General features: G+C 43.0%; 1 protein-coding gene across 1 annotated transcript in view; it reads right to left on the bottom strand.

The window, feature by feature from the left end:
- Nucleotides 1–333: 333 nt before the first annotated feature.
- The window catches only part of CDCP1 (CUB domain containing protein 1), a 28,370-nt gene continuing 5,546 nt past the window's right edge, over nt 334–23,157 (bottom strand). Inside the window, exons 4-11 of the mRNA XM_076331028.1 lie at nt 16,844–17,047; nt 15,132–15,488; nt 13,431–13,799; nt 7,710–7,937; nt 6,574–6,954; nt 5,746–6,111; nt 4,371–4,452; nt 334–3,161 (exon numbers count right to left, since the gene is read on the bottom strand). Of these exons, the coding sequence (XP_076187143.1) occupies nt 2,714–3,161; nt 4,371–4,452; nt 5,746–6,111; nt 6,574–6,954; nt 7,710–7,937; nt 13,431–13,799; nt 15,132–15,488; nt 16,844–17,047 (2,435 nt within the window). The 3' untranslated portion in view covers nt 334–2,713. The remainder of the gene's footprint in view (nt 3,162–4,370; nt 4,453–5,745; nt 6,112–6,573; nt 6,955–7,709; nt 7,938–13,430; nt 13,800–15,131; nt 15,489–16,843; nt 17,048–23,157) is intronic.

Genomic DNA, 23,157 nt, shown 5'->3' on the forward strand with positions numbered 1-23,157 from the left:
AATTTGGAATTCAATTGTATGTGTCAGTTGGGTGTGAATAAATTACAAACATCACGACCCCACCGAGAAGCCACTGAACCATTTATTTTTATACTGAAAGCTTCAAATATTTTACAACCCTTCTCCCCAATGATCTAAACAAATGCCTTTAAAAACAGCAATTAATAGCATATCACTGGCTACACGAGAAAAGGACACTCACAGTCAGCAGTATATTAACCCAGCAAACTAGGTTCTCTAGAAACCCATTTCTATCATCTAGGGCAACAGCATAGCTACCAACAGTCAGATAGGAAAATACTCGAGGTCGAGTTTACACACACACACACACACACACGACAGACTAGTTACTCCAGCCGGTAGTATCATTATATTTTATTTATTTTTTAAAAAAATTAAGTCACAACTTTCTCTTAATGAAAAGCAAACTGGAATTTGTGCCTAAACTCTTACTCTAAACATACCAAAGTAAGCACAGTGAAAGTTAACCTTAGACTGGAAACAACTGTAAACTAAGGTTTATATTGCCATACCAAAAGCTGAGTTAAAATAGAACAAATAAAAATAACAGTCAACAAGCATCATATTCTTCCTTCAAAGATCAAGAGGTTGTGAACAAAAGCCCAACCTCCATTACATTTTCTTCAGTTGGTTAGAAAGAACATGAACTAAAAAATTTAACCTAAACAACTGCAGAAACCGAGCTAAAGGGATGAGACAGCCTTGAATTTCTCTTACAGACTTCTCATTCCTTTTCAATAAAAGAGAAGTGAGAAACATTGACCAGATGAACGCACAACTGGACTACTCTGATAAAAATGTATTGTGGCAAATCAGTTACCTGAGAAAAACAGGTATCAGTATCGCAGAAATCTTTTTAAGTTCTCAAATTACATTAAAATGATCCAGCAGACTTTGAAATATGTGATCCCAGCAACTAGCCAGTGATCTAGGAATACACATTTCTATATTAAAAGCAGGAAGATACCTGAAACAATTAAAAGGCACTTTTAGACGGCACATTTTGGTATATGCTACAGAAAACTGAGTCAGATACGACATTATACTGAATCTTATAGTGGTCCAAGCAGTATAATGGTATACACTGTTAAATATGCACACTTGACCGTATAAATAGTCAATTTCCAATGCCAGCATAGTTAACACAGGAAGAAATCCACATTCTTTTTTGATGTAAACAGTAAGGTTTCTAGTAAACACATTTTCATTTTAGACATTATTATATGTTTAACATTATTGCATGCAACACTGTCTAAAAGTTTTATGGCACCTTTGTGTATCCTTAGGCAAGAAACAGTCATGATAAGACATTTGGAGAGAAATTCTCAAGTCATCAGGTCTAGTGCTGCATGCAAAATTGCAAACATCCTCAGTAATTGCAAACCTTGACAAGCCAGATGTTTGTATGTAAAAGGCAACTTTATTCATATACCTGTAGTCCTCTGCATGAAGATCTGACCCTCAAGTTTTAAAAGGCACAGAAACTGAGGGGTACACTAACTACAGCACTTAAAAATGAGACCTATTATTTACCTGATTTCAAGAGGTAGCTTTTCAAAGGCAGCTAGGTGACTGAAGTGTAAGTCCTGCTAGAAATCAAGAGCTGTCCCCAACATCATTTCAACTTGGTTGTTAAATTCAGATTGATGAATAAAAAAATATCTAGGCTTTCCTTATGGATTCACTCCCATACTTTGTATTTCAGAGAAACCACCTGCTGGAAATAATCTGTTTTCTTTACTCCTTTTTTTGATCCTTACTAAATAACCAAGCATCTCTAACACACGTGAAGTGAAATGTATTACTAAACAGCTGGAAGACCACATCATTATTTCTTCACCGAATCCTTACTCTTACTTGAGCCAAAAGCACAAGGTATTAGTAAAGTGTGAATGCTACAGGCATCTGAACAGAAGCGCAAATTGTTTTAGACTTCTGAAACTGTTTTTGTAAAAAAGCAAGGAAAATACAGTCTTTGGTGTAGGCTCACACAGTGCTATCCAAGTATTATAACATCAGTTGGAAATTAGAGAAAAACCGTAACTTTACTTCCAAACTAGAAGAGCCAAAGCTCAAGCGTTCACACTGATTTACACACAAGGAGCTCTTCCAGGCAGCATACGTGGTCTTTCACTGCACTCACATAGCCACCAGTATACTAAATACGATGAACTTTCAAGCAGCAAGCAGTGGAAACGACCGTGTCCCCTCCTTTGCTCAGACATTAGCAGATTGCTCAGACATCTGTGCAACCTGGAGCTGCCTTGAGACGGTGATGTAGCCTACACCTTCAAGGAGTCACCAACGAACACTCAGGAACAAATGACTTGTGAGAGATGAGGACATTCTGGACAAAACTCTCCCCACGCTATTAAGCTGACAGTTCGGAATTAATTTTCGTGATGTCTTTGTAATAAAAAGCAGGAGCGTACCTTTGCCACTTGTTTCACAACCACAAGTGCATGCAGTCCTGGAGTGTCTTGACTGTTTTTGAGTTTGCTAGATGTTCACTCTAAAACTGAAAGCTATCAACAGCTGAAGTTTAAAAAAAAAACCAAACAACCAAAACCACACACACAAAACATCAAAACACATTTAAAATTAACACTCCTCTTCAGTTTTTTTTCCCCTAGACCCTTGTCCTTACAGGTCACCTGTATTTCCACAGGAAACTGCTATATCTCATGTAAAATTACTCCACTAAATCATCCTGTTCCTTGTTCTCCAGCAAGGACGTGCTCGTATCTGCATTATTCTTTTCATTTGTATCTCCATTGTCCTCCGATTGCTCTGATTTCTGATGAGCAAATGTGTAAGTGTCATGGTCTGTGTCCGTCAGAGGTAGAGGTTCCTCAGTGTTAGGAGAGCATTTAATGTCTTTTCTGAAGGAGAATGGAGGTGGAGAAGGCGGCAAGCTACCAATAGGTCCATCGAAAGGCCTGTACACATCAACTTCTGGAGCAACTGAGCCATTGGATTCCTTCAGCAAGTGCCCATAGACCATAGCATCATCAATAACTGCATAGACATGAGACTCATTGTTTTTCCTCCCTTTTGTGAATAAGCCTTGTTTTCCAGGCACTTGGGTATTCACATTAGGATTGTACACTCCCACCATGGGATTCTGGCTTTTCTTCTTCCTGTTACAGAGTTGAAATTGTTAACAGGTCAGAAACAACATATGGCTGCTGCGTTTGAACTCAATAACGGCAGCTTCTGTTTACCCATCCCAGCTACCCAGGGTCAGGCAGCCTACCTGGATTGAAGGCTTTACTTGCAATCTTAGGAAAAATAACTCGAGTCTAGACATGCTTTTTTGGCAGAGCAGAAAATAACTTCACACTATTTGGTTACCTACTGCTGTTCTGCTGACCCTGAAGTTTGCAAGATTAACTCCAACAGCCTCCCAAGTACAGGGATCCCAGCTATGCAGCGTACTGAGTCTCCCAACATCCACAGACACTAATAGGATCTAGAGGCCATCAGATCCTCACAAAACAAGGCTGAGCGTTGCTGAAGACCAGTAAGATAGTGGGTCCTCTATGAAAGCTGAATGAACTTTTCTTGATTGCACTGTCGGGAGCGACTGTCCCCAAGGTAGGAAGACCAAAGGCTGAATTGAAGACTTTAAGCATGTATTTGTAAAGTCTTTCCTGTGTGGCAGAGAAGTGTGCTCATAACTGCTCTAGTCATCGTATTACACAAATTCATTCCAGCTCTACAGCTTCAGGACCCAATCACCCTGCCAGCACTGAGCGTACATGTATCGGAAATCCCAAGCTATCGATGACTTCAGACTCTGCTTGCATGAGTAAGGCTATGCATGTTTGCTTTGCACAACCTAGTTCTCTCCCCAAGAGCTCATCTCACAGAAAAATGCTCCCACTTGATGTGCAAACTCCAGAAGAAGTTGCTGGAGGTTGTGTAGATGAAAGATAGCTCTTCGTATATCTGAGTGAGTTTACAGCTTGTCTGAACAAAGCCTTGTCTACAGCCACAGCAGTCACATTCATTGCGATTTCATTTCACAGGAATTGCTGATGAAGTCCAACCAATACCTTACTTCCAGTACAGCCAGAAGCCTGTGCTAAGTAAGGCCAAGGTAGGCAATGCACTGGGGGTGGAAGTAATGCGACTCAAGGAATGGTGCTCTACTCTTAAAGTCAATCAATTTAGAGTAAAGCAGCATTCTTGGAGGTGCACTACTTCAACTGCTAGCACGCTGCCTACCTCATGCTTCAGACCCTTGTTCAAGGGATCTATATCAACACGTGAAAAAGAGGCCCCAGCAGCTCTCCTGAAATGCCTTCTTGAACTGCTAAGTTACAAATGCGAAATTATGAACTTACTTCTTCTTAACACAGCACACAGCAAGTCCAATAGCCATGAGAACTCCAGCCCCAGCCACCACAGCAATTATCACTCTTAGGTCTGCAAACAGACAAGGTACATGGACACTGAGCAAGAAAGAGAAAACATTGAGCTTTTCTAAAAGCCAGCTGGGTTTGAACCTCCTCAAGAGTTTCTAAGCACACCAGCTGCCTGCAGAGCAGGAGTTTCCAAGCCGTGCTCACCACGGGGTAACACAAGCGATTTCCAAGAGGTTGGAGGCCAAGCAACAAACTCCTGCTGCTAGCAGTGGAGCACAGACAAAAAACCCAACCAACCCACCACCCCAACTCCAAGAATTCAATACAGCTCATGGGCTGCTAAACTTACCTGCAACATCTCACATGCCTCTGGCTGAATAGGCAGGGAAGAGAAGAAAGTGCAAAGAGAGACAGAAAGGGATTCAACAAAGGAAACAGTGACATTTTACCAACTTCCCCTCAATACAATCCTTTCCTCTGAAATACACAAGTTGTGTTGACCTGGGGTTTTCTAAGTCATAAAATTGATCAGGAAAGTCCACGTGTGAGCAAAGAAAAATGCTGCATGTTTTAAAAGAAATATACATTACAAAACAGAAAAAAAGAGGAAAAAAATAGAAATTAATTTGATACTACTTCAGTTCTAGCCTGTGTAGCCAATACTTCTACAGACAGCAGTCTCCCACAGACGAAGAGGAAGTGCAAGTGTGAAGCAAATTTACATGAGCAAAGCCTACCCTAAAAATGCCTTTTTTTTTTTTTTTTTAAATGATTTATGTTTCAGAGAAATGAAAGACACCAAGAATGCTGATTTTGCTGTTAGTCGTCAGCGTACTCTCCACTAAATGGTCAGACCTGCCCCAGGGATGATTTCTTGCTCATGTGAACACTGAGGCTAATTGAACTGCTAATGCGAAGTAATGACTACTTGGATGAATACGTCTGCATAATCAAATCCCAAGTTGTTCACCAGGTCTGTGATCTTGGGAGGGGAAAAAACATCACTTGATCTTCTTATACCTTCTGGCTGTGATCTCCAATTTAAAAAGCTAAATTAAATAAGGAAAATAAAATTCAGTCTCACTCCCCCCTTTCCCCCCTGAGCCCTGCAATCCTCTGTCTCAAAAAAAAAAAAACCCCAACAAAAAACCAACCACATTAAAAACCCTCCTTCCTCCCCAGCCTCTAGAAGTACCCAGCTGTAACTCTCAGAGGTTTTTGAGGGACAGGTATTTCTGAAGGCAGGGATCTCATAAAACCCACACCCAAGGTGGACCAGCATCCATTACTGTTCCCCCAAGGGAAAGCAAGGAAACAAGCAGAAAGCAAACCACCACAGCCTTCCAGGACCCACCTATCTGCTTGTCAGCAAAAGTCACCCAGAACTGCAAGGTCAGCTGTGTCTTATCCACAGGTTTACAGTTGGAGACGTTTACCCAGAAGTCGTGATACATATTTCGGGGCTCGGGCAGAAGCTCATCCTCACGGCGCACGGTCTCCTCTGCCCCCAGTGTCTCTTCCTTTATGTTGACATAGGCACGGCCCGTCTCGCAAGCGATGCCCATGCGGTCCTTGGAGAACCCTAGGTGGGCAACTTGCTTGCTGGGCACGACGACGTACCAGGATATGGAGACATAAGGAGGTAGACCATATGGCCAGTTGGGAGTCTGCAAGTAAACTTTAGCTTTTGGATCTGGACTCACAGTGAAAGTGCACTCATCTGTAGTAAAGGAAAGGAATAAAGGAATGAAAACTTAGTTTTGATACTTTCTTTTCTTTTAAAGCTTTCTCTTTCAGCATGTAAAATTATCTGGTCTTTCTTCTCCATAACAAAAAAGTGTCACTTATACCTGCAACCAGCAAATTTACACAGTCAACTGCATCTCAGTACCAGCAATACAACTCACCTATCCTCCCTTCCATATCAGTAATTATCCCAATTAGCACAGATATATCTGCAGAATTACCCACAAACAGCTATCTACTATATAGAGTACAAAGTTCCTTCCTTCTTCCAGGAATAAACCACCTCACTGATTCAGATAAAGATCGATCCTAGTAATGGTTCTAGGACTAGACTCTAAAGAATTGAACTCTTATTTCTATTTATTCATATGTGCTCTAACAAGCATATTGAGAGATCCAACACTGTACAACAAAGTAGTACAAACCACTACCTTACCTTTAATATGTGGCACAAAAGACATTTTCAGATCCTGATGGTTAGACTCATTGAGGAATCCTTTACCAAATGTTTTTAAGGATATGGTGATATTATTCCTCATCTGAATCTTTTCAATGGATCCACCAGGACAGAATACACCAACATTCAACTCGGTCTCTGGGGTGGCACTAACAATGCTGTAACTGTAGCTTGTGTTGCACCTCTGCTCTGGGACGTGTTGCTGAAGTTTCAAGGACGGAGAAGTAATTTCTATGTTGATCAAATCGGGAGCCAAGAGCTTCCAAATAAACTTATGCAGTCGAATTGGCAATTGGGTAATAACCTTGGGCACCAACAAGGAATAGATCTTCCTCTGACACCACCGAATATCGACACAGCCTGCAATCACAAAAACAAGTCTCAAGGGTTGTATTTTTCTTGCAGAGGAAATATCTAGGAAAAGCAAGTTTTCCTGTGTACACATACCCAGAGTACTGTCAGTTTTGTGTTACAGACCCAAACAAGCATTTTCCTGAGAAAATACCCTCTCTTAGTAACCTTTACCCAAACACGTATCATTTGTAGTTAAAGAGCTTTCCTTAAAAGGGTGCAGGACACCAAAGAAACCAACAGATACAAACATATTCAAAATTCCTCACTCAAGATATTACTTTTTCTGTATCACTGGCTGACTGGGCCACAGTTGCAGACTAGCCAAGGTCCAGATACATACTTTAAAACTCATTCTCTACTGGTAGTTGAAAGCATTTGGGAAAATCCTACACCAAGTGGACATGCAAGCAGCACAAGATGCATTCCTGGTGGCCACCTTGGTCCTGCATTTTCACGGGCAGATTTACAGCTCTCCTGTTCTGTTTCCTTATTTTACAGTTTTCAGCAAAAAGATTCTTAGGTGCTTTCTGTTCTTTCCCTTCTAAGAATAGCTATGCAGTTTCTATTTTTAAAGGTAGAATGACGTAGCGAACAACAAGGTCATCTCCAGATTTACTGTACCCATCTCCCAGCTGGCCAACGCTGGATTTCCAACCTCACTCTATTTAAAGCCCAAGCGAGAGAGGAGGTTTGGCTGACCACTGGGGAAAAGCATGCAAAAGCATTCCCTAGGAAACAACATTAAGCCACTTTTGTCATACTTATGCCTTTTTCAGCTGTGATCCTCAGACGGGACAAGTCCTTGCACAGAAAGGAGATCTTGTAGACGGCTCCAGACACCAAAGTCAAGACGCGGTCGCAGGTGCGAGGATTCTTACAGATCAGGCATATCGGTTCAGACATGAGCGGGATGCGGCTGGGCCACCCTTCAAAGTGTATCGTTACAGTCATATTCCATTCCTTGCTCAGGTCGACCAAATGGGTGACATCTGCAACGAAAAACACCCCAGAGCAATTACTGGCAAGAAGCATGGTGTGAAGCAGAACTTCCTCCGTCTCTTCTCACCCCATTAGACAAGCAGCTGTTATAGCTATTTCTGTATTAGCTAAGAAAACATTATTTACTTCTTTCCATCAGTGTAATACAAATTCAGGCAGTATCGTATCACTCTTCTAATTTAGAAGTTTGAGCCCTTCCACACACAAAACCCACTTCCCCACCACTTTCCAGCTATAACAGGGTAACACGTATGCTAGCCTCTTTTGAACAGGTTAGGCTATAATGTAAGGAGCTCAGCCAACTATGTTAGACTTCTTTTCCTTAAGAGGTTTCTTGTATTTCTTTTAAAGTCAGTTCTACCAATCATACAACAGTTGATCGGAAAAAGGTTCTCCGTTCTCAAATTTGTATTTATTTCAAGATTACCATCTCAGCTAACTTTTTGTTAGTTTAGGTTTTTCAGAGCCAAGCTGAAGAAAATTGTCCAAAGTGAGTAATTAAGCACATCTGGTTGTCTGGAGTCAGTTAAAGATTAAGCTAATTTAAATGCAAGTACCAATATGGTTCAAAAGGGAAAAAACTGCCAAGTACTGTACTTCAGCAGAAGTGCTGGCAGACATCATGAAGGTCACTAGAGCCTTCAAAGATACTTCCTAAAAGCCTCTTCTGTTTGGCAGTTAAAAACATACAGAGATGCCACAAATTATCAAAGTCTGTCACCATGCCGGTGGGAAGGCTGAGGACCAAGCCTTGCTAGACTGCTTGGTTTCCTTCAACGACATGACCGAACTACCACGCTGCCCTTCCATTTAATTGCTCAAAATCATTCTTCCAGAAATAATTTTCTGGCTAGCTGTAAAAAGCAAACCTGAGAGCTGGCAGAGTTAACCCTGAAAAGTAAAGAGCTCCTTCCTCTTCCTCATCACTAGCCACCACTTCTCTTGCAGTCCACCCCTTTCCCTGTACCGCACCGCACACCAGCTGCTGCAGGAAGCCTTGTAACACGCTCTGAGCTCGCTGGACCTGAGGTGCCCAGGCGCACACAGAGACCATCATCCCTGGCAGCCTCTCTCAAACAGCGAGATTCAGCTCAAAGATCTGCTTAAGGAGGCATGTACTGAGGCCAAAACTGCTTAACATTTTCACTAATGGGACAGACTGCACCGTCAGCAAGTTTGCAAGAGTGGGGCTGGAAAGCAGCTTTGCAGAAAGCCCTGGGGATCCTGGTGGACACCAAGTGGAATATGAGCCAGCAACGTGCCGCTGAGGCAAAGGTGGCCAACAGCCTCCTAGGCTATGCTAGAAAGCTTCGACAGCAGGTTGAGCAAGGCGAGCCTACCCCTCTGCTAAAGCACTGGTGAGACATTTGCAGTGCGGGGTCAAGTTCTGGGCTCCCCAGTACAAGAGAGACGTGGATGTACTGGAGTAAGGCCAAAGAGCCACAAAGATGCTTAAGGGATTGAAGTATCTCTCACAGGGAAAGAGACCAAGAGAGCTGGGACCGTTTAGCTGAAGAAGGTGGCTCAGGGGGATGTGCATGTGTGTGTGTGTAAATAATATGGTGCCAAACTCTTCTCAGTCATGCCCAGTGACAGGGCAAGAGGCACAAATTGAAATACTGGAAGTTCTGCTTAAACATTGTCCTAGTTTCAGCTGGGATAGAGTTAATTTTCTTCCTAGTAGCTGGTACAGTGCTGTGTTTTGGATTTAGGATGAGAATAATGTTGATAACACACTGATGTTTTAGTTGTTGCTAAGTCATGCTTACACCAGCCAAGGACTTTTCAGCTTCTCATGCCCTGCCAGCGAGAAGCTGGGAGGGGGCACAGCCAGGACAGCTGACCCAAACTGGCCAAAGGGATATTCCATACCATATGATGTCATGCTCAGTACATAAACTGGGGGGAGTTAACTGGGGAGCGGTGACCACTGCTCGGGAACTGGCTGGGCATCGGTCAGTGAGTGGTGAGCAATTGCATTGTGCATCACTTGTTTTGTATATTCTTTTATCATTATCATTACTATTATTTTCCCTTCCTTTTCTGTCCTGTTAAACTGTCTTTATTTCAATCCACGAATTTTACTTCCCCCCCCCCCAATTCTCTCCCCCATCCCACTGCGGGGGAGCGAGCGAGCGAGCAAGCGGCTGTGTGATGTTTAGCTGCCTGCCGGGTTAAACCACAACAAACATTAAAAAAAAATAATGCAAGGGTGGTCAAACACTGGAACAGGTTACCCAAAGAAGTTGTAAAGTCTTTGGAGATACTCAAAACCTAATTGGACACGGTCCTAGGCAACCTGTTCTGTCTCATCCTGCTTGAGCAGAGGTTTGGTACTAGATGACCTCCAGAGGTCCCTGCCAACCTCAGCCATTCTGCAAGTCTGTGATATCCTAGATGACTTGCTACAGCAAGTCAGAACAACAGGGGTAAGCAGGGATGACAAACACCTTCCCCCACGTAAACTACTGGCAGTTGCAAACACTTGGAACATCTGGAAGGGGGAGAGGAAAGGAAAGAGGAAAATAAATCGAAGATTATGGCTGTAGCCTAGTTCACAAAGATTAACTAGTGTGCAATGATAGATATCACATGCACACAGCATTCTTATGCTGTTAACAAGGCACGTGTCTCTGATGTCAAAGAAAGCAACCTGATCTAGTGGAAGGTATCCCTGCCCATGGCAGGGGGTTTGGAACTAGATGATATTTAAGGTCCCTTCCAACCCAAACCATTCTGTGATTCTATAAAGCACAGATTAAAAAAAAAAAGAATATATATACACACACTATTATTACTCTTAATTTTCTGTTTTTAGCTATGGATCTCAAAGGCATAAACAAAAGGTGAATAAAATAGCTTTCTCCTGTGTGGGAAATCAGACACACAAAAAGGCAAGAGGTCAGGCAGAAATCTCCAAGTCATTGTCACAACCAAGCACAGAATCTATGATTTCTACCGCAAGGTTACTCATTCTTCAGAGGTTTGTTTTTTTTGCAGCAGCTATACACAGAGAGGGTTAGATCAAGAAATTATTTTGATTGGAAAGAGCTATATTTTCCTCTTATTTAATGACAAGTACCACAGACAGCTGTGGAATACCCAAATGTTTGGGAAGCTTTGAGAATATGCAGATACCAATGCATTTTTAATAAGCGCCATGTTTAACTTGTACACTGCAGATGGCATTTTTTGTTTTTCTTTTTTTTTTTTTTTAATAAAAGTTTCAATACTGTCCTGAGGGCTGAATTTGAATCTTTGGTGGAACTTATATAACTACAAAATCACTTTTGAAATCCTATAAAATCCCTAGAGAAACCACTGTTGTCTCTTAAATCCAAGTGGTTTATTACTTGCATTTAATTCAATAAATGACAACCTGTTTTTTATTTTTTAGGTGATTATCGTCTTGTCTACTGGCCATAAATATATTAAAATTCCTCTTTGCTTTCCAAAGTAGAAGGGAGATAAAGCTAATTAACTCTATACAATGTTTTCACTCTGTCTGGCTTCCAAGGTGCAACACAATAAATGTAAGCAAACATGATTTGGTTAACAACAATTTCAGGAGGATTTGCTGTTCATGAATGGAGCCAGACTAGACAAAGAACTGAGGATTACAGTGGTGAGATGCTACAGAACCTTTCTGGATACATGACTTCAAGGTACAGGCCATTCAAACTTCATTCCCTCTAAAATGACTTAGAAAGCCTCTAAGTAGCTCCTGCTGCAGTGGTAGTCTGGAGTGTGGACTTCCCTCCACCTGCTCCTCTGCAGTGAGGGCACCTTGACTATTAACCTCTCCACCATGAACTGAGGTCAGAGCTAAGAAACCAGAGGATAAATCACTTATTTCATAGCTCATTACCTAGCCAGGCCTTTTATTTCTGTTTTTAGATAGAAGCCACGGTATTACACATCATTGTGTTAAGCCTGTGTGAATTTGGGGCAAGAAAACAGAAAAAAAAAATTCTTAGTGTAGCAACAAGCAGCAAGAAACCTAAAGAACGTCCAAATATGTAGGGGGTATTATCATTGGAGTATCTTATTGACACCTTCCATGTCTAGTGTGACTTCTTCACACTAGATGATGTTCAGGCTTCCCTAGGAAGCAAAATTAAAAACTCAGAGGAAGGAAGAAAGGAAGGAAAGAAAGAAATGCATATTGATGCCCTTAGTAGTATGAAGACAATTTTACACCTCCAGTTTCACCAGTTCATGCTATGGATCCTGACCAGCCGTGACAGAGGTTTCATCTGGCTAAGCGCGACTGCTTACGTACAGAGCAGAAACCTGGGCTCACATATTAAGAATTATCTTTAAAATGTTGAATCTTACAGCTGAAAATAAAACTGTCCAAATAAGCTTGAACTTGATTTCTGTACTGGAGAACAGTCAGCCACACGTGAGCCTGGACAATTCTGATCAAGCAGTTACAGTCCCTGCCCGGTAGCTGGATCAGGCCCCCAGAGGGAACACAGTCACAAGGAAAAGCTAGCTTTGTTTATACAACATGCAAGACCTGATACCGCAGGTGTTAAAGGCGTTTTTCAATTACATGGTGTGGGTGCTGGAAAAGGAAAGGCATCTCCGTTTACAAGCTACAGTGTAAAATCTACGATGAAGCTTTATACTCCATCACAAATTGCAAATTTTAGCATCATCGTCCGCCTTGCCATAATGATGGCCAGTGGTACCCAGGGCAGTAAAACAGGCCTCAGCGTTGCTTGGCAACCCACCTCCTTAAACTCAAGGAGGGTCCAAAGTTCAAGAAAAATGACAAAAAACCCCAATATTTCTCTTCCTTGTGGTGCTGTCCTGGTTTTGGCTGGGATAGAGTTAGTTTCCTTCCTAGTAGCTGGTAGAGTGCTGGGTTTTGGATTTAGGATGAGAATAATGTTGATAACACACCGATGTTTTAGTTGTTGCTAAGTAGTGCTTACACTAGTCAAGGACTTTTCAGCTTCCCCTGCTCTACCGACTGAGGAGGCTAGAGGTGCACAAGAAGCTGGGAGGGGGCACAGCCAGGACAGCTGACCCAAACTGGCCAAAGGGACATTCCATACCATGTGACGTCATGCTCAGTACATAAACTGGGGGAAAGCTGGCCGGGGGGGCTGCTGCTCGGGGACTGGCTGGGCATCGGTCGGCAGGTGCATTGTGCATCACTTGCTTTGTATATTCTTATTCTTCTTATTAGGATTTTATTCTATTTTTAGAAAGAGAAGAAGAAGAAATAAATAGAAATAGGAGAAGAAATAGAAAAAGAAGAAATAGAAATTTTCTATTGTTAAACTGTTTTTATCTCAACCCACGAGTTTTCTCACTCTTACTCTTCCAGTTCTCTCCCCCATCCCACCGGGGGGAGGGGAGTGAGCGAGCAGCTGTGTGGTGCTCAGTTGCCGACTGAGGCTAAACCACAACAGATGCTCAGCCCAGGCATCTGTAAGCAAAAGCAACAGAAGGGGCAGGCAGGTACTTACTCTCATCGACCTGCGGGTGCTGAACGACGACTTGGAAGAGCAAGCGGAGGATGCCTGGGTTCTGGGCATCCTGATCGCAGCCCTGCAGGGACAGGTTGAAACTGCCAGCGATATTGGCAGGCTGGCTGTCGCTCAGCTTGAACACCTCTGGGTTGCTGAGGGAGCCGGGGAGGTAGTACTCCACCCTCTCCTCTTTCCTTTCGCAGTTGGAGAGGCTGTAGTTGTGGAAAAACACGCTTGCTCTCATGTTGGAAGGAATCACAAACTGCCACGTCATGAGCTCATCTTCTGGAAAGCCGAGCGGATAGTTTGGGGACATCAGGGTGATTGAAGACTCCCCCTTCAAAATGGATTCAATAATGCATAACCCTAAAACATGGGGGGGAAACCAAACAAAACAAGTTGCAATTAAAGATTACACACTGGCATGTGCAGCACGCCGGCAGCAGAGTATTTTTATTTTGACAGTTAGATCATCCATTTCAGCTACAGGTTAGGTTTTTACAAAACCCTCAGATTAAAACATATATTTGAGTTGATGCTTTTGTTTTCAATTACAGAAAAGGTAAGGGATATATGATGCTGTATTTTCAGTTTAGTGGGTTTACCTTTCAAATGCATGGACGGAGAGGCCTTTATTTTTTGGAAAGGAAATATCCTAGTTCCTACTTCTGGTCCTGGCTTTACAAGAGCAAATATGCAACCTGACAACTGCTTCTGCTTCACTGGGTTTTGGGAAACAAAAGATGTGAGCTTTTATACCAGCACGGAGCTCTCTGTCCAAAAACCTCCCAGATCTAATAAGAGCACGCCAGCAAAGAGCCTCAAATACGCATGATAAAACATGAATGCGAACCGTGAAGATCGTGTAAGACACTTCATGCTTGGCTGACTTTTGGCAGCATGAAGTTGCGTACACAGAGATTATGGACCCACTCTAAGGGGGAGGAGTGCCAGGAGTTACAAAAACTCATGTTCTAGAAACTCGAACCTGGACCAGGTCCTTTCTATAACTGATGGCAACAACTGCAGAAATCAAGTAAAGCGCAAGAACATCTCCTAAAGAGGGTTTGTCACGAGATCACAAAGTAACCCACTGATTGCTATATAATATTCCAGGTATTTTAAGAAGATTATTACACAACATTTTATGTTACTGTGCAGGTTGAAACAGATAGCTGTATTTAAGCAGCCTCACGTGCCTTCCAGGCACTGCTTCCCCTTTTCCCACCTTCCTCTCCTGAAGAGAGGCATTTGTTTGAGACTCCAGCAAGTTAAGGAAGCTTTATTTAAAAATAAACAAATCCAACTACACACTGCAACCAGCAAAAAACTCTTGGCTTATTCTAATTATGCTGTCTAGTCTCACCTAGCTGAAAAAATAGAAACAACAGAGCAGGTATGTTTAAGTTTTAGGAAATTTAAAGCAATTGAAAATGAGTAATGTGCACCAAAAGCAGCTTCACAACTGTTTTCGTAATTACTAGGTTAACCAATCAAACTAAGATATTTTGACGCTAGAAGAGCAACAGCTACCAAACTAAAAACCACACAGCGACAGCTTTTAGAAAAGGTGAAGTGGAAGGGAATTAGGGGTAGCAGCACCAAAACTAGAAGGTTACCTGAGAAGAAAGGTTTAAAGAATTCTGCTGCAATCTGCACGAGGCGATTACAGGTGAGGAAACACTACTCTCTACTTACGTTTTATGGAAGCCCTGTTAGCTATATTGAAGCCTGAAGTGGTGAGGGGAGAGTCCCATGGGAGGTGCAGAGACATGATGACTCCTCCCAGCAGCTTGATGCGAGACACCGAGCCGTTCCTGCAGAAGGTACCAATGTTGACTGTGGCCGTATCGATACAGCTGTTGATGTTGTAGCTAACGACATCTGGGCACGTCTCTCCTGGTTCAATCTGTCTTAGCCACGGGGTAGAAAATTTCAGTTCAAGTCCAGCCTTTGTACTCGCCTTCACATCCCAGATGAAAGTCCTGTTAAGGCGAGGTAGCCCCGGTGGGTAAAGATGAACATCTCCAAAGGGACACGGACCCGACACACAGTCTAAACGCAGAAAGAGAACAGCCGTGATACACTATGGAAAGCATTCAAGTAAATAAGGAATTTGACACTTTCCATTTTATTGCTATTTTCACAATTTTTAGGTTGCTCTTAACTTCTATATGCATTAAAAGACAGTCCTATAACATGGTTACATGCTGTCTCTAAACAGCACTCCTAGCCCATAGAGTAGACAGGATAAACCTGCTTTAGTCAGGCTGACTAATAGAAGGAATTCATTGTAGTATTCCCACCTTGTTTGCTGAAGAATTTAGAAGGTATTTACTGAACAGGGTAGAGAGCTGAATGAGCAGAAGGGTGAAATTCAACATCAGGAGAGCTGGAAATCATGGCTCTAGAGAACTGATTTTATCACATCTCACTCAGAAAATTCCTGGCAAAACATTCATCTTTAAATTTTCCACTTCTTGCTGTGAACTGTATCTTCTTTTTCTTGGTGCCCTGATGAACAACCTGGGGCCCAGATTTTGCAGAAGTGATGAGTAACAACAACTGCCACTGCAGGATTCTGGGGAGAACCTAGAAAACTTTTCTCTGAAAAATCCAGATTATTGGTATTTTAAGCTGGACACTAAAAATAAGCATACTTTAATTTATGTCTAGGCTCCAACTTAAAAGAAGAAATATCACAAGTGCATCTTACAAATATGTAATGAAATATTGTGAACATTACTATCTGCATGAACCACATGAATAAAACTCCAAAACGTGAAGAGAACTATCCTTGAACACCACCCCAAAAATAGCAAAGATGTTACCAAAGACTGAATGCCCAATAAAGTTTGGGATCTTGTTGAAAAGTAGCACGTGTTCATGCCATTAAAAAGTACATTAACATATATACACCAGGGATCACATTCAAAGCAAATGAAGGTTTAGTTCCAAATTTTCAGTTTCTTGACTTCAATAAAGTTCATTAAATATAAGGAAACACGTGCATGTCTTCAATGTTTCTGTTGCCCTTACAGACACAATCAAGCTGTTCAACGAATAATGTGGGTAATATATCATTATCAGTGCTCAGAGGCTTTGGAAAGGAAAGAAAGATTCTTTGATGGGTTTAAAAACTGTAGGAGAAGGGAAGGCAGCAAGGAATTGATGCAACAAACTATCACTTAACTGTTTCCAAAACAGCCAAGTTAACATTAATTCTGCCAGCCATAATACTTGTTTAACTTGCATAGTTTCAGTAATTCAGGGTTATTTATCAGTGTCCAAAGACGACTTCTTACCCAAGATTACAGGGGATACCTTAATACAGTAACAGGAAAAAAAGGTATGTGGTTTTACTGGAGGAAAATTACCATCGGGGGAAAAATTCAAAAACTGTATCTTACCAATATTTTTCTGAATTTCCATGATGAAATACTTCTCTGGATTACTACAAGTGAAGGTAAAAGTCACGTTCTCCCCAGGCTTTATCTTGAGTTCAGACCTGATGACATTTTTAACACGAATTTGACAGCTTGGTGAAACACCGTGTCTCAGTTTAATCATAACTGTGATGTTGTCCACCGTACGAAGAGAGATCGTAAAGGAAGCTAAGAAAGAAAAATAGACGTGTTTTGTTACTAGCATGTACGAATATCACCAGCCTCTCCACACATCCCCACAGATGCCACATTATCAGAAGGAATATTTCCATCCACGTTCTAAAAAGTCCCTCGTGTTGGACCTACAGAAGATGCCTTGGCTCTTCCAGTCCAGCACAGACAACACGTAAAGACACTTGCTGCATGTGCCCAGAGAGAAGTATACATGGAACTTGTGTAGGACCAGTTCTGCTCCAGTTTACCTTCACCAGTGTTATTTATTTCACATTTAAAAAGTAGCTCAGCTATTCCTTTCAAATTTCTGTTGTCCAGACTTTGGTTTTTGGTCTGTCATGCCCATCATAGAGCCTGCTTCATTTTTGAAGGCACCCATGAAGTTGTGACTCAATTCAGGAAGTTTATTCAGCAGCCAAACAACAAAGCAACCCTCAATTTAAATTGTACACGACGGTAACAGGTGAATCTCTGGGTATGCCTCAACAATTACTGCAGACCAGACTAGGTACTCCAGCGATACCAAAAGCACATATCAACAGACACTTATACGTGTGGTCATGGCCCTCTCCCACATTCCTCACTTTTTACAACTCATTCCCTGAAGGTACAGGACATCCGTCAACGCCCCTCAGCAGCACAGAAGGCATCTGTGGCCTGGGATGGACCATGTGTGCTTGGATACCTCCCCTCCATCCCTGACATGACCATCATAGACTTACAGCTTTTGGGGAATACATAAAAGCCTCAGCAATCTTCAGAGATTTCAACCCATCCTCAAGCACTACCGAACGCAGAGACAGCTCTCACAGGAAATACTGGAGCCACAGAATAAACTGGCTGTTGAATAATCTTCTCATATTGAATTGGTAGCAATTTATCAACAAATGGACCAAACTTGACTGTCTTCCAAGAACATACATGCAATATAAGACACGAAGGAGCACCAACTGGACAGTCAAGACGACTAGAAAAGTTATTAGCATCAGTTTGATGCTTAGCAAAGACTTAGCCCAGCCCTGGCTGAAGCAAGTAAAATTTGCATTGAAGTCAACCGTATCCCAGCCCCAGGTGAAAGTCTGAGGACAGGTCAGTTGGCAAGTTTTCCGCCACTTGTTTTCACTACTCTCCCTTTCTTATTTCACTGTACAGAAGATACAATCACAGTGTCTACAGCACTTGTGCTTCTAGTGTTTATGAGAAAAAAAATAATTTCTGTGTATTTAAAAAAAAAAAAAAAAAAAGATCTAGAAATAAGGGTACCCCAAGTTCTGTTCAGAAAGGCCTGTTCCTTGAGTGGGACATTACGCAGGGCTGCATAACAAAGCTCTGCCCATACACCAGGTTGGGAATCCTCTTGCTCATTAACCCCAATAGAGAGAGATTTACCCTAGCAAACTCAGCAGCGCAGCACCCTGGGAGAGCCCCTGCAGCCATTCCTATTGCCAGGCAGCGTGCCAGGAAGGTGCGAGAGAACTGCTGGCTCAGAAATGCAAATCTGCAGGGCACCCCAGGTTCTACCCAACTGCTCACCATCCCTTGAGCACCTAAACAGCCAGCCTGGCCCATGCCAGCTGCTATCGCTGTGGTGGTGGTAAAGAGGCTGGCCAAAGCCCAGAGACCCGGGGGCTCACCTGGCGAGGGTTGTGGGGAACAGGGCCAAGCACACCTTGGGAACCCTTGATCAGCAGAGCCCTCTCATGGCAGATGAGCACACCAGAGACCCTCAGCCAACCTACCCACCCAACTCAAAACTACAGCCATTGCAGCTGCAGAGAGAAGCATACAGCATTAGTGACTCACGTTCCCACAAAAAACACCTGTCCTATTTTTAAACCTCCCTTTTAAAATCTCCTGATTTTTACAGCAATCTCATGGTTTTACAGGGCCTGACTTTCATTGCAATGTTTTGCAAAAGCCCTGGGGATCGATCAGTCAGCACGGGCTACCGTCCTTCCCTGCCACCGGGAACATTGCAGCTCCAGGTTTACAAACACTAGGCATCAAAATCTCACTGCTAGGGGAAACAGGGCAAAAGAGGGTACTCGAAGAGATAACCCATCGTGCTTTTATTTTAGTTTTGTGAGCCTTTTTCCAGACTTTCCAGCTTTCCTACACAATCTTGAAGTCAAATAGACTTAACAAGCCCTTGAAACTGCCTTACCTATTTGCTGCCAGGATCAAAGGCTTTAAATAAAAACCTCAAACACCATGAGGCTTGCCACATTTCTGCACATACTTGTAATGAGTTTACCAACCCTCTACACCATTAGTAAGAACCTGGTCACTTAGTAACTTTCCTACAGCTTTTAAGTGACAGGACAGCCCTCTGCCCTGAGTGTCTACACTGAATTCCCTTGCCTCTTCCAATGGCTGGCACTACTTGACATCTGCGTTTCTACCTTAAAAATGCTTTTGCAGCGGTTTTCAACCTGGGTTTTCCCAAGGTTGGGCAATGTCCATGGGGTGGGGAGGAAAAAAAAAAAAAAAAAAAAAGAGTAAAGCAAAGCCAGCAACCAGAGCTGCTCCTCCTCGTGCTTCAGGAAGAAGCAGTTTTCAGAAGAGAAAGTGAAACAACTACTTCCAGCCTAGCCCAGAGTTTTGTTTTCCATACCACTGGACACTTTTGGGTTTTATGTAGGTTTTTTTATTATTAATCATCATGCCTAGTGCACAAAATATCCTTTGACCCTGATGGTCATCATTTTTCTGATGTTTATGTCATCCAGATATGAAGTATAATAGCACAATACCAGTAATTAATAGCTACAGACAAAAGAGACTTCCTTCTTGCATACGGTAATTGTCACGCTTGTCTACAGTTTATGACTGAAAAGTCTGTTCCTCACTTTCCTGTCAAACAGTTATCACTGTTCCTTTTCCCATCCCTGGGACACCACAACCACATGGCCAACCTGGCAGGACGGAGGAACGCAGCAGGGCCACTAACAGCCAGCACTTCTGCACCAAACGCTTGAGCACGGCTCTAAGACCATTTTTAGTCATGAGGATTAAGTTTAAGCATAACCTTAAGCACATGACTAGCTTTAAAACAAAACAAATACACGCCCTGAGCTGAAACCAAATGTCAGACATTTTGAACGACATTTTGAAATAAGTGAGTAAATGCTTCCTACAAGGGTCAAAACAAAGCATCGTCTTCCCCAGCCCTTGAAAGACCTGACTTCTGCTGCCTGGGTTTTTTTGTGCCCTCCCACCCCCGCACCCCACCTCCAGACTTCATGACCACGTAGTCATTCATTTGATCTCCCTGCAAGAAAGACGACATTGGGCAACGGCAGGTGAGACAAGGCTCCTGCCTGGGGTGGTCCATGCACACAGCAGCACAGCACACAGGAGAGACTGACCTTGCTCTCAGCTGCAAGGAAAAGGCAAGCAGATACAGACAAAATAAAGCAACGTTGTCTCTAGTTTTCATGAAGCCAGCCTCATGAAACCCCTCAGATAATCATTTTGGTCAAAGAAATAAGAGCACGCTGCTGTAATGTCAACAGCAGCCAGCTGCTAGAGATGTGCTATCAAATCTCATTTTCATAGGAAAAATGGAAAAAAAGAATCATGCAGAAACTATAGCCAGTGATCCCAAAGTCACTAAAAATGACTAAATGGCTAAAACCCCCAAACTATAGCCACACACACAGAGCACAAGAGAGAGACTACTTAAAATCACCTTTATTGCAGAGCTTTTATAAACACGAGTGAGACTCTCTGTGACTCACACTGATCTGTCATTGTCTATGATTCCCACTGCATGCCTTTTTATTAGGATTACCAGGAATCTCCACGCCTCATTAAGGCTGCACAGGGATGACACACAGGATATCCAGACCAAGAGGAAGCATTGCCAAGCTGGATCTAGTCTCTGTCTGCACAACAATGAAATCGCTGGGCTGGAAGATGTCAGAGGTACAGCCTCCAGCCCTGAGCGGGTTCACAGGCTGACGTAGACATCTGATGTCACCCTGAATTTGTTTCCTCTAAGCGATTACAGTTTTGAAGCCTCCCTTGGCTATTTCTTCAACTGCCCCAATCTCAGTCTGCATCTTCCCTGCCACAACTGGATTTCGCTACTGCTCGTCCTTGTTTAAGACTGCTCCGTCATGACAGTTGTCTCATCACAGCATCCCTTTATCACTCAGTAATGCTCCTCTCTGCGCAAATGCATCTTGGCTAGCTTTTTCTCAACAGTATGATTTTTCCAAACCTTTCATCAATTTTATTGCTCAGAGCTCTCCAACTTGAGTTAGAAACAAACTGCATAGTGTAAAACAAGTCAGATTACTCCTCAGAGTTTAGCCTAAATTTATCTACTGTGGTTGCCTGACACTAATCCCCAGTATTTTTAATATGTATATATAAACGTCAAAAGGACATTTTTCCTGTACAAGAGGGTGGTGCAATGTAGAAAACAGTTGGAGGGACAGAGAGCATGCGTACATACAAGGAAAGGACTTGGCAGGACAGCAATTTTTATGGCTATGTACAGTGCCTTGCTAAACAAAGCAGGAGCGGGAACAGAGTCCAACTAGTTTTGGCTAGAGGGCTGCATTTTATTGCAGCAATTTATCCGTAAGGACCTATGGATTGTTTCATGACTTCACTGGATGGATTAAAACAATCAAAAAAACCCCAGACAGACCAAGAAACCAAAGCCGACAAGAGTCCCCAACAATAAAATCCCAGATATTAATTTATCCCAAAATAACGTACAAAACCCGCTGGTTTGCTTTTTCTGGTTAAATCATGGGCTTGTTCCACTTCAGCCATTTTTAATAAAAACCAGTTGGATGGGGCTGACTCAGACACCATTCACGAGCTGGCGGCAGCTGGAGGAGACAGGCTGCTGCAGAAGACAAGTAGTGGCAACGCTCGCTCCGGATATGAAGTACCTGGATCCAAACCTCTGTTCTGCCCGAGGGGGATCTGAACCCACACAACCAACACACCTCTCCGCAGAACGGGCTCATCCACCACAGCGCTTCGTGCTACCGCCTCGGGACATGGATAGCACTGCAGCGCTGTTTGCCTCTACGGCTCGGTCGGCGCTCCTGGAAAGCTCACCGCCTCTTCTGAGCCCTTGCAGGGATGCTGGCCCACAGGCACGCTCGTAGCCTGCTGAGGTTGTTCCACTACACATGATCTACCGCAAAGGTTGTGGCAAGATGGCGGGAAGCAAGGAGTACGACTCAATAACGTAGTGACCCTGCCATAAGCTGAATGATTTCAGTTTCAAGCCGTACGAATTCCTGTTGCTGATCTAATGGACAGCCTCGGTGCAGGAGACGGCAGCATTGGCAGGACACGTTCAGAGCAATCTGTCCAAAACACAGTTCGCCTCGCAAGGGGACCCTCACGCTGTCTCCTGCGTGATGGGGACTGCAGGCTCCAGCTCCCGCATCCCGAGCAAACGTCCCAGTGGCTCAGCTAAAAGCGATGCACCAACGCTACACCTGACCATCCATTCCCCCATCACCTCCAACACAATTTGTTGCACAGTTGACTCAAATTTGCCAACAACAGGTCAAAGAATACTTCAAAGAGTAAATGTCTCCCTGCTTTGCTGACTGTAACATTTTGTACCTGCCTTATTGAATCTTGCTTTGTCAATTTGAGTCCAGCTCTCCCATTTAACTACAACACCCAATTGCCCAAGCATCACCCACTCCTCCAGTTCCACCTGCGACACCCATCCAGGTAATTGCCTTCACATTCTTCGAGCCCTTAGCAAAGTTAGTCAGGGACCCGTACACCGTTTATACTCTTCTCACCTACCAACCAGTGCTGGGAGCAGCAAATGGAGATCACGAGCACAATCACAAATTATAGCCAACCCTGCTTGCTGCAAACTGCTGAAATCCTGTTGGACTTTATAAAGCAAACAGGCTTTCTGCTTACATTTAAAATGTGAACTCACTACTCTCTACATTGCTCAATAATCTCTGTATATTTGGACCTGCCTTCTAATACCATGCTTGCTTGGGATATGAGGTCCGTATTTTGTGAAAGGATTACTTTCAGGGAATCACCCAGAAAATTAAAGCTTAAAATCTGCAAAGGTTGTAAACACTTACAGATAGTTGCTG

This window comes from Aptenodytes patagonicus, chromosome 2, assembly GCF_965638725.1.
Source record: "Aptenodytes patagonicus chromosome 2, bAptPat1.pri.cur, whole genome shotgun sequence".
Taxonomy (NCBI): domain Eukaryota; kingdom Metazoa; phylum Chordata; class Aves; order Sphenisciformes; family Spheniscidae; genus Aptenodytes; species Aptenodytes patagonicus.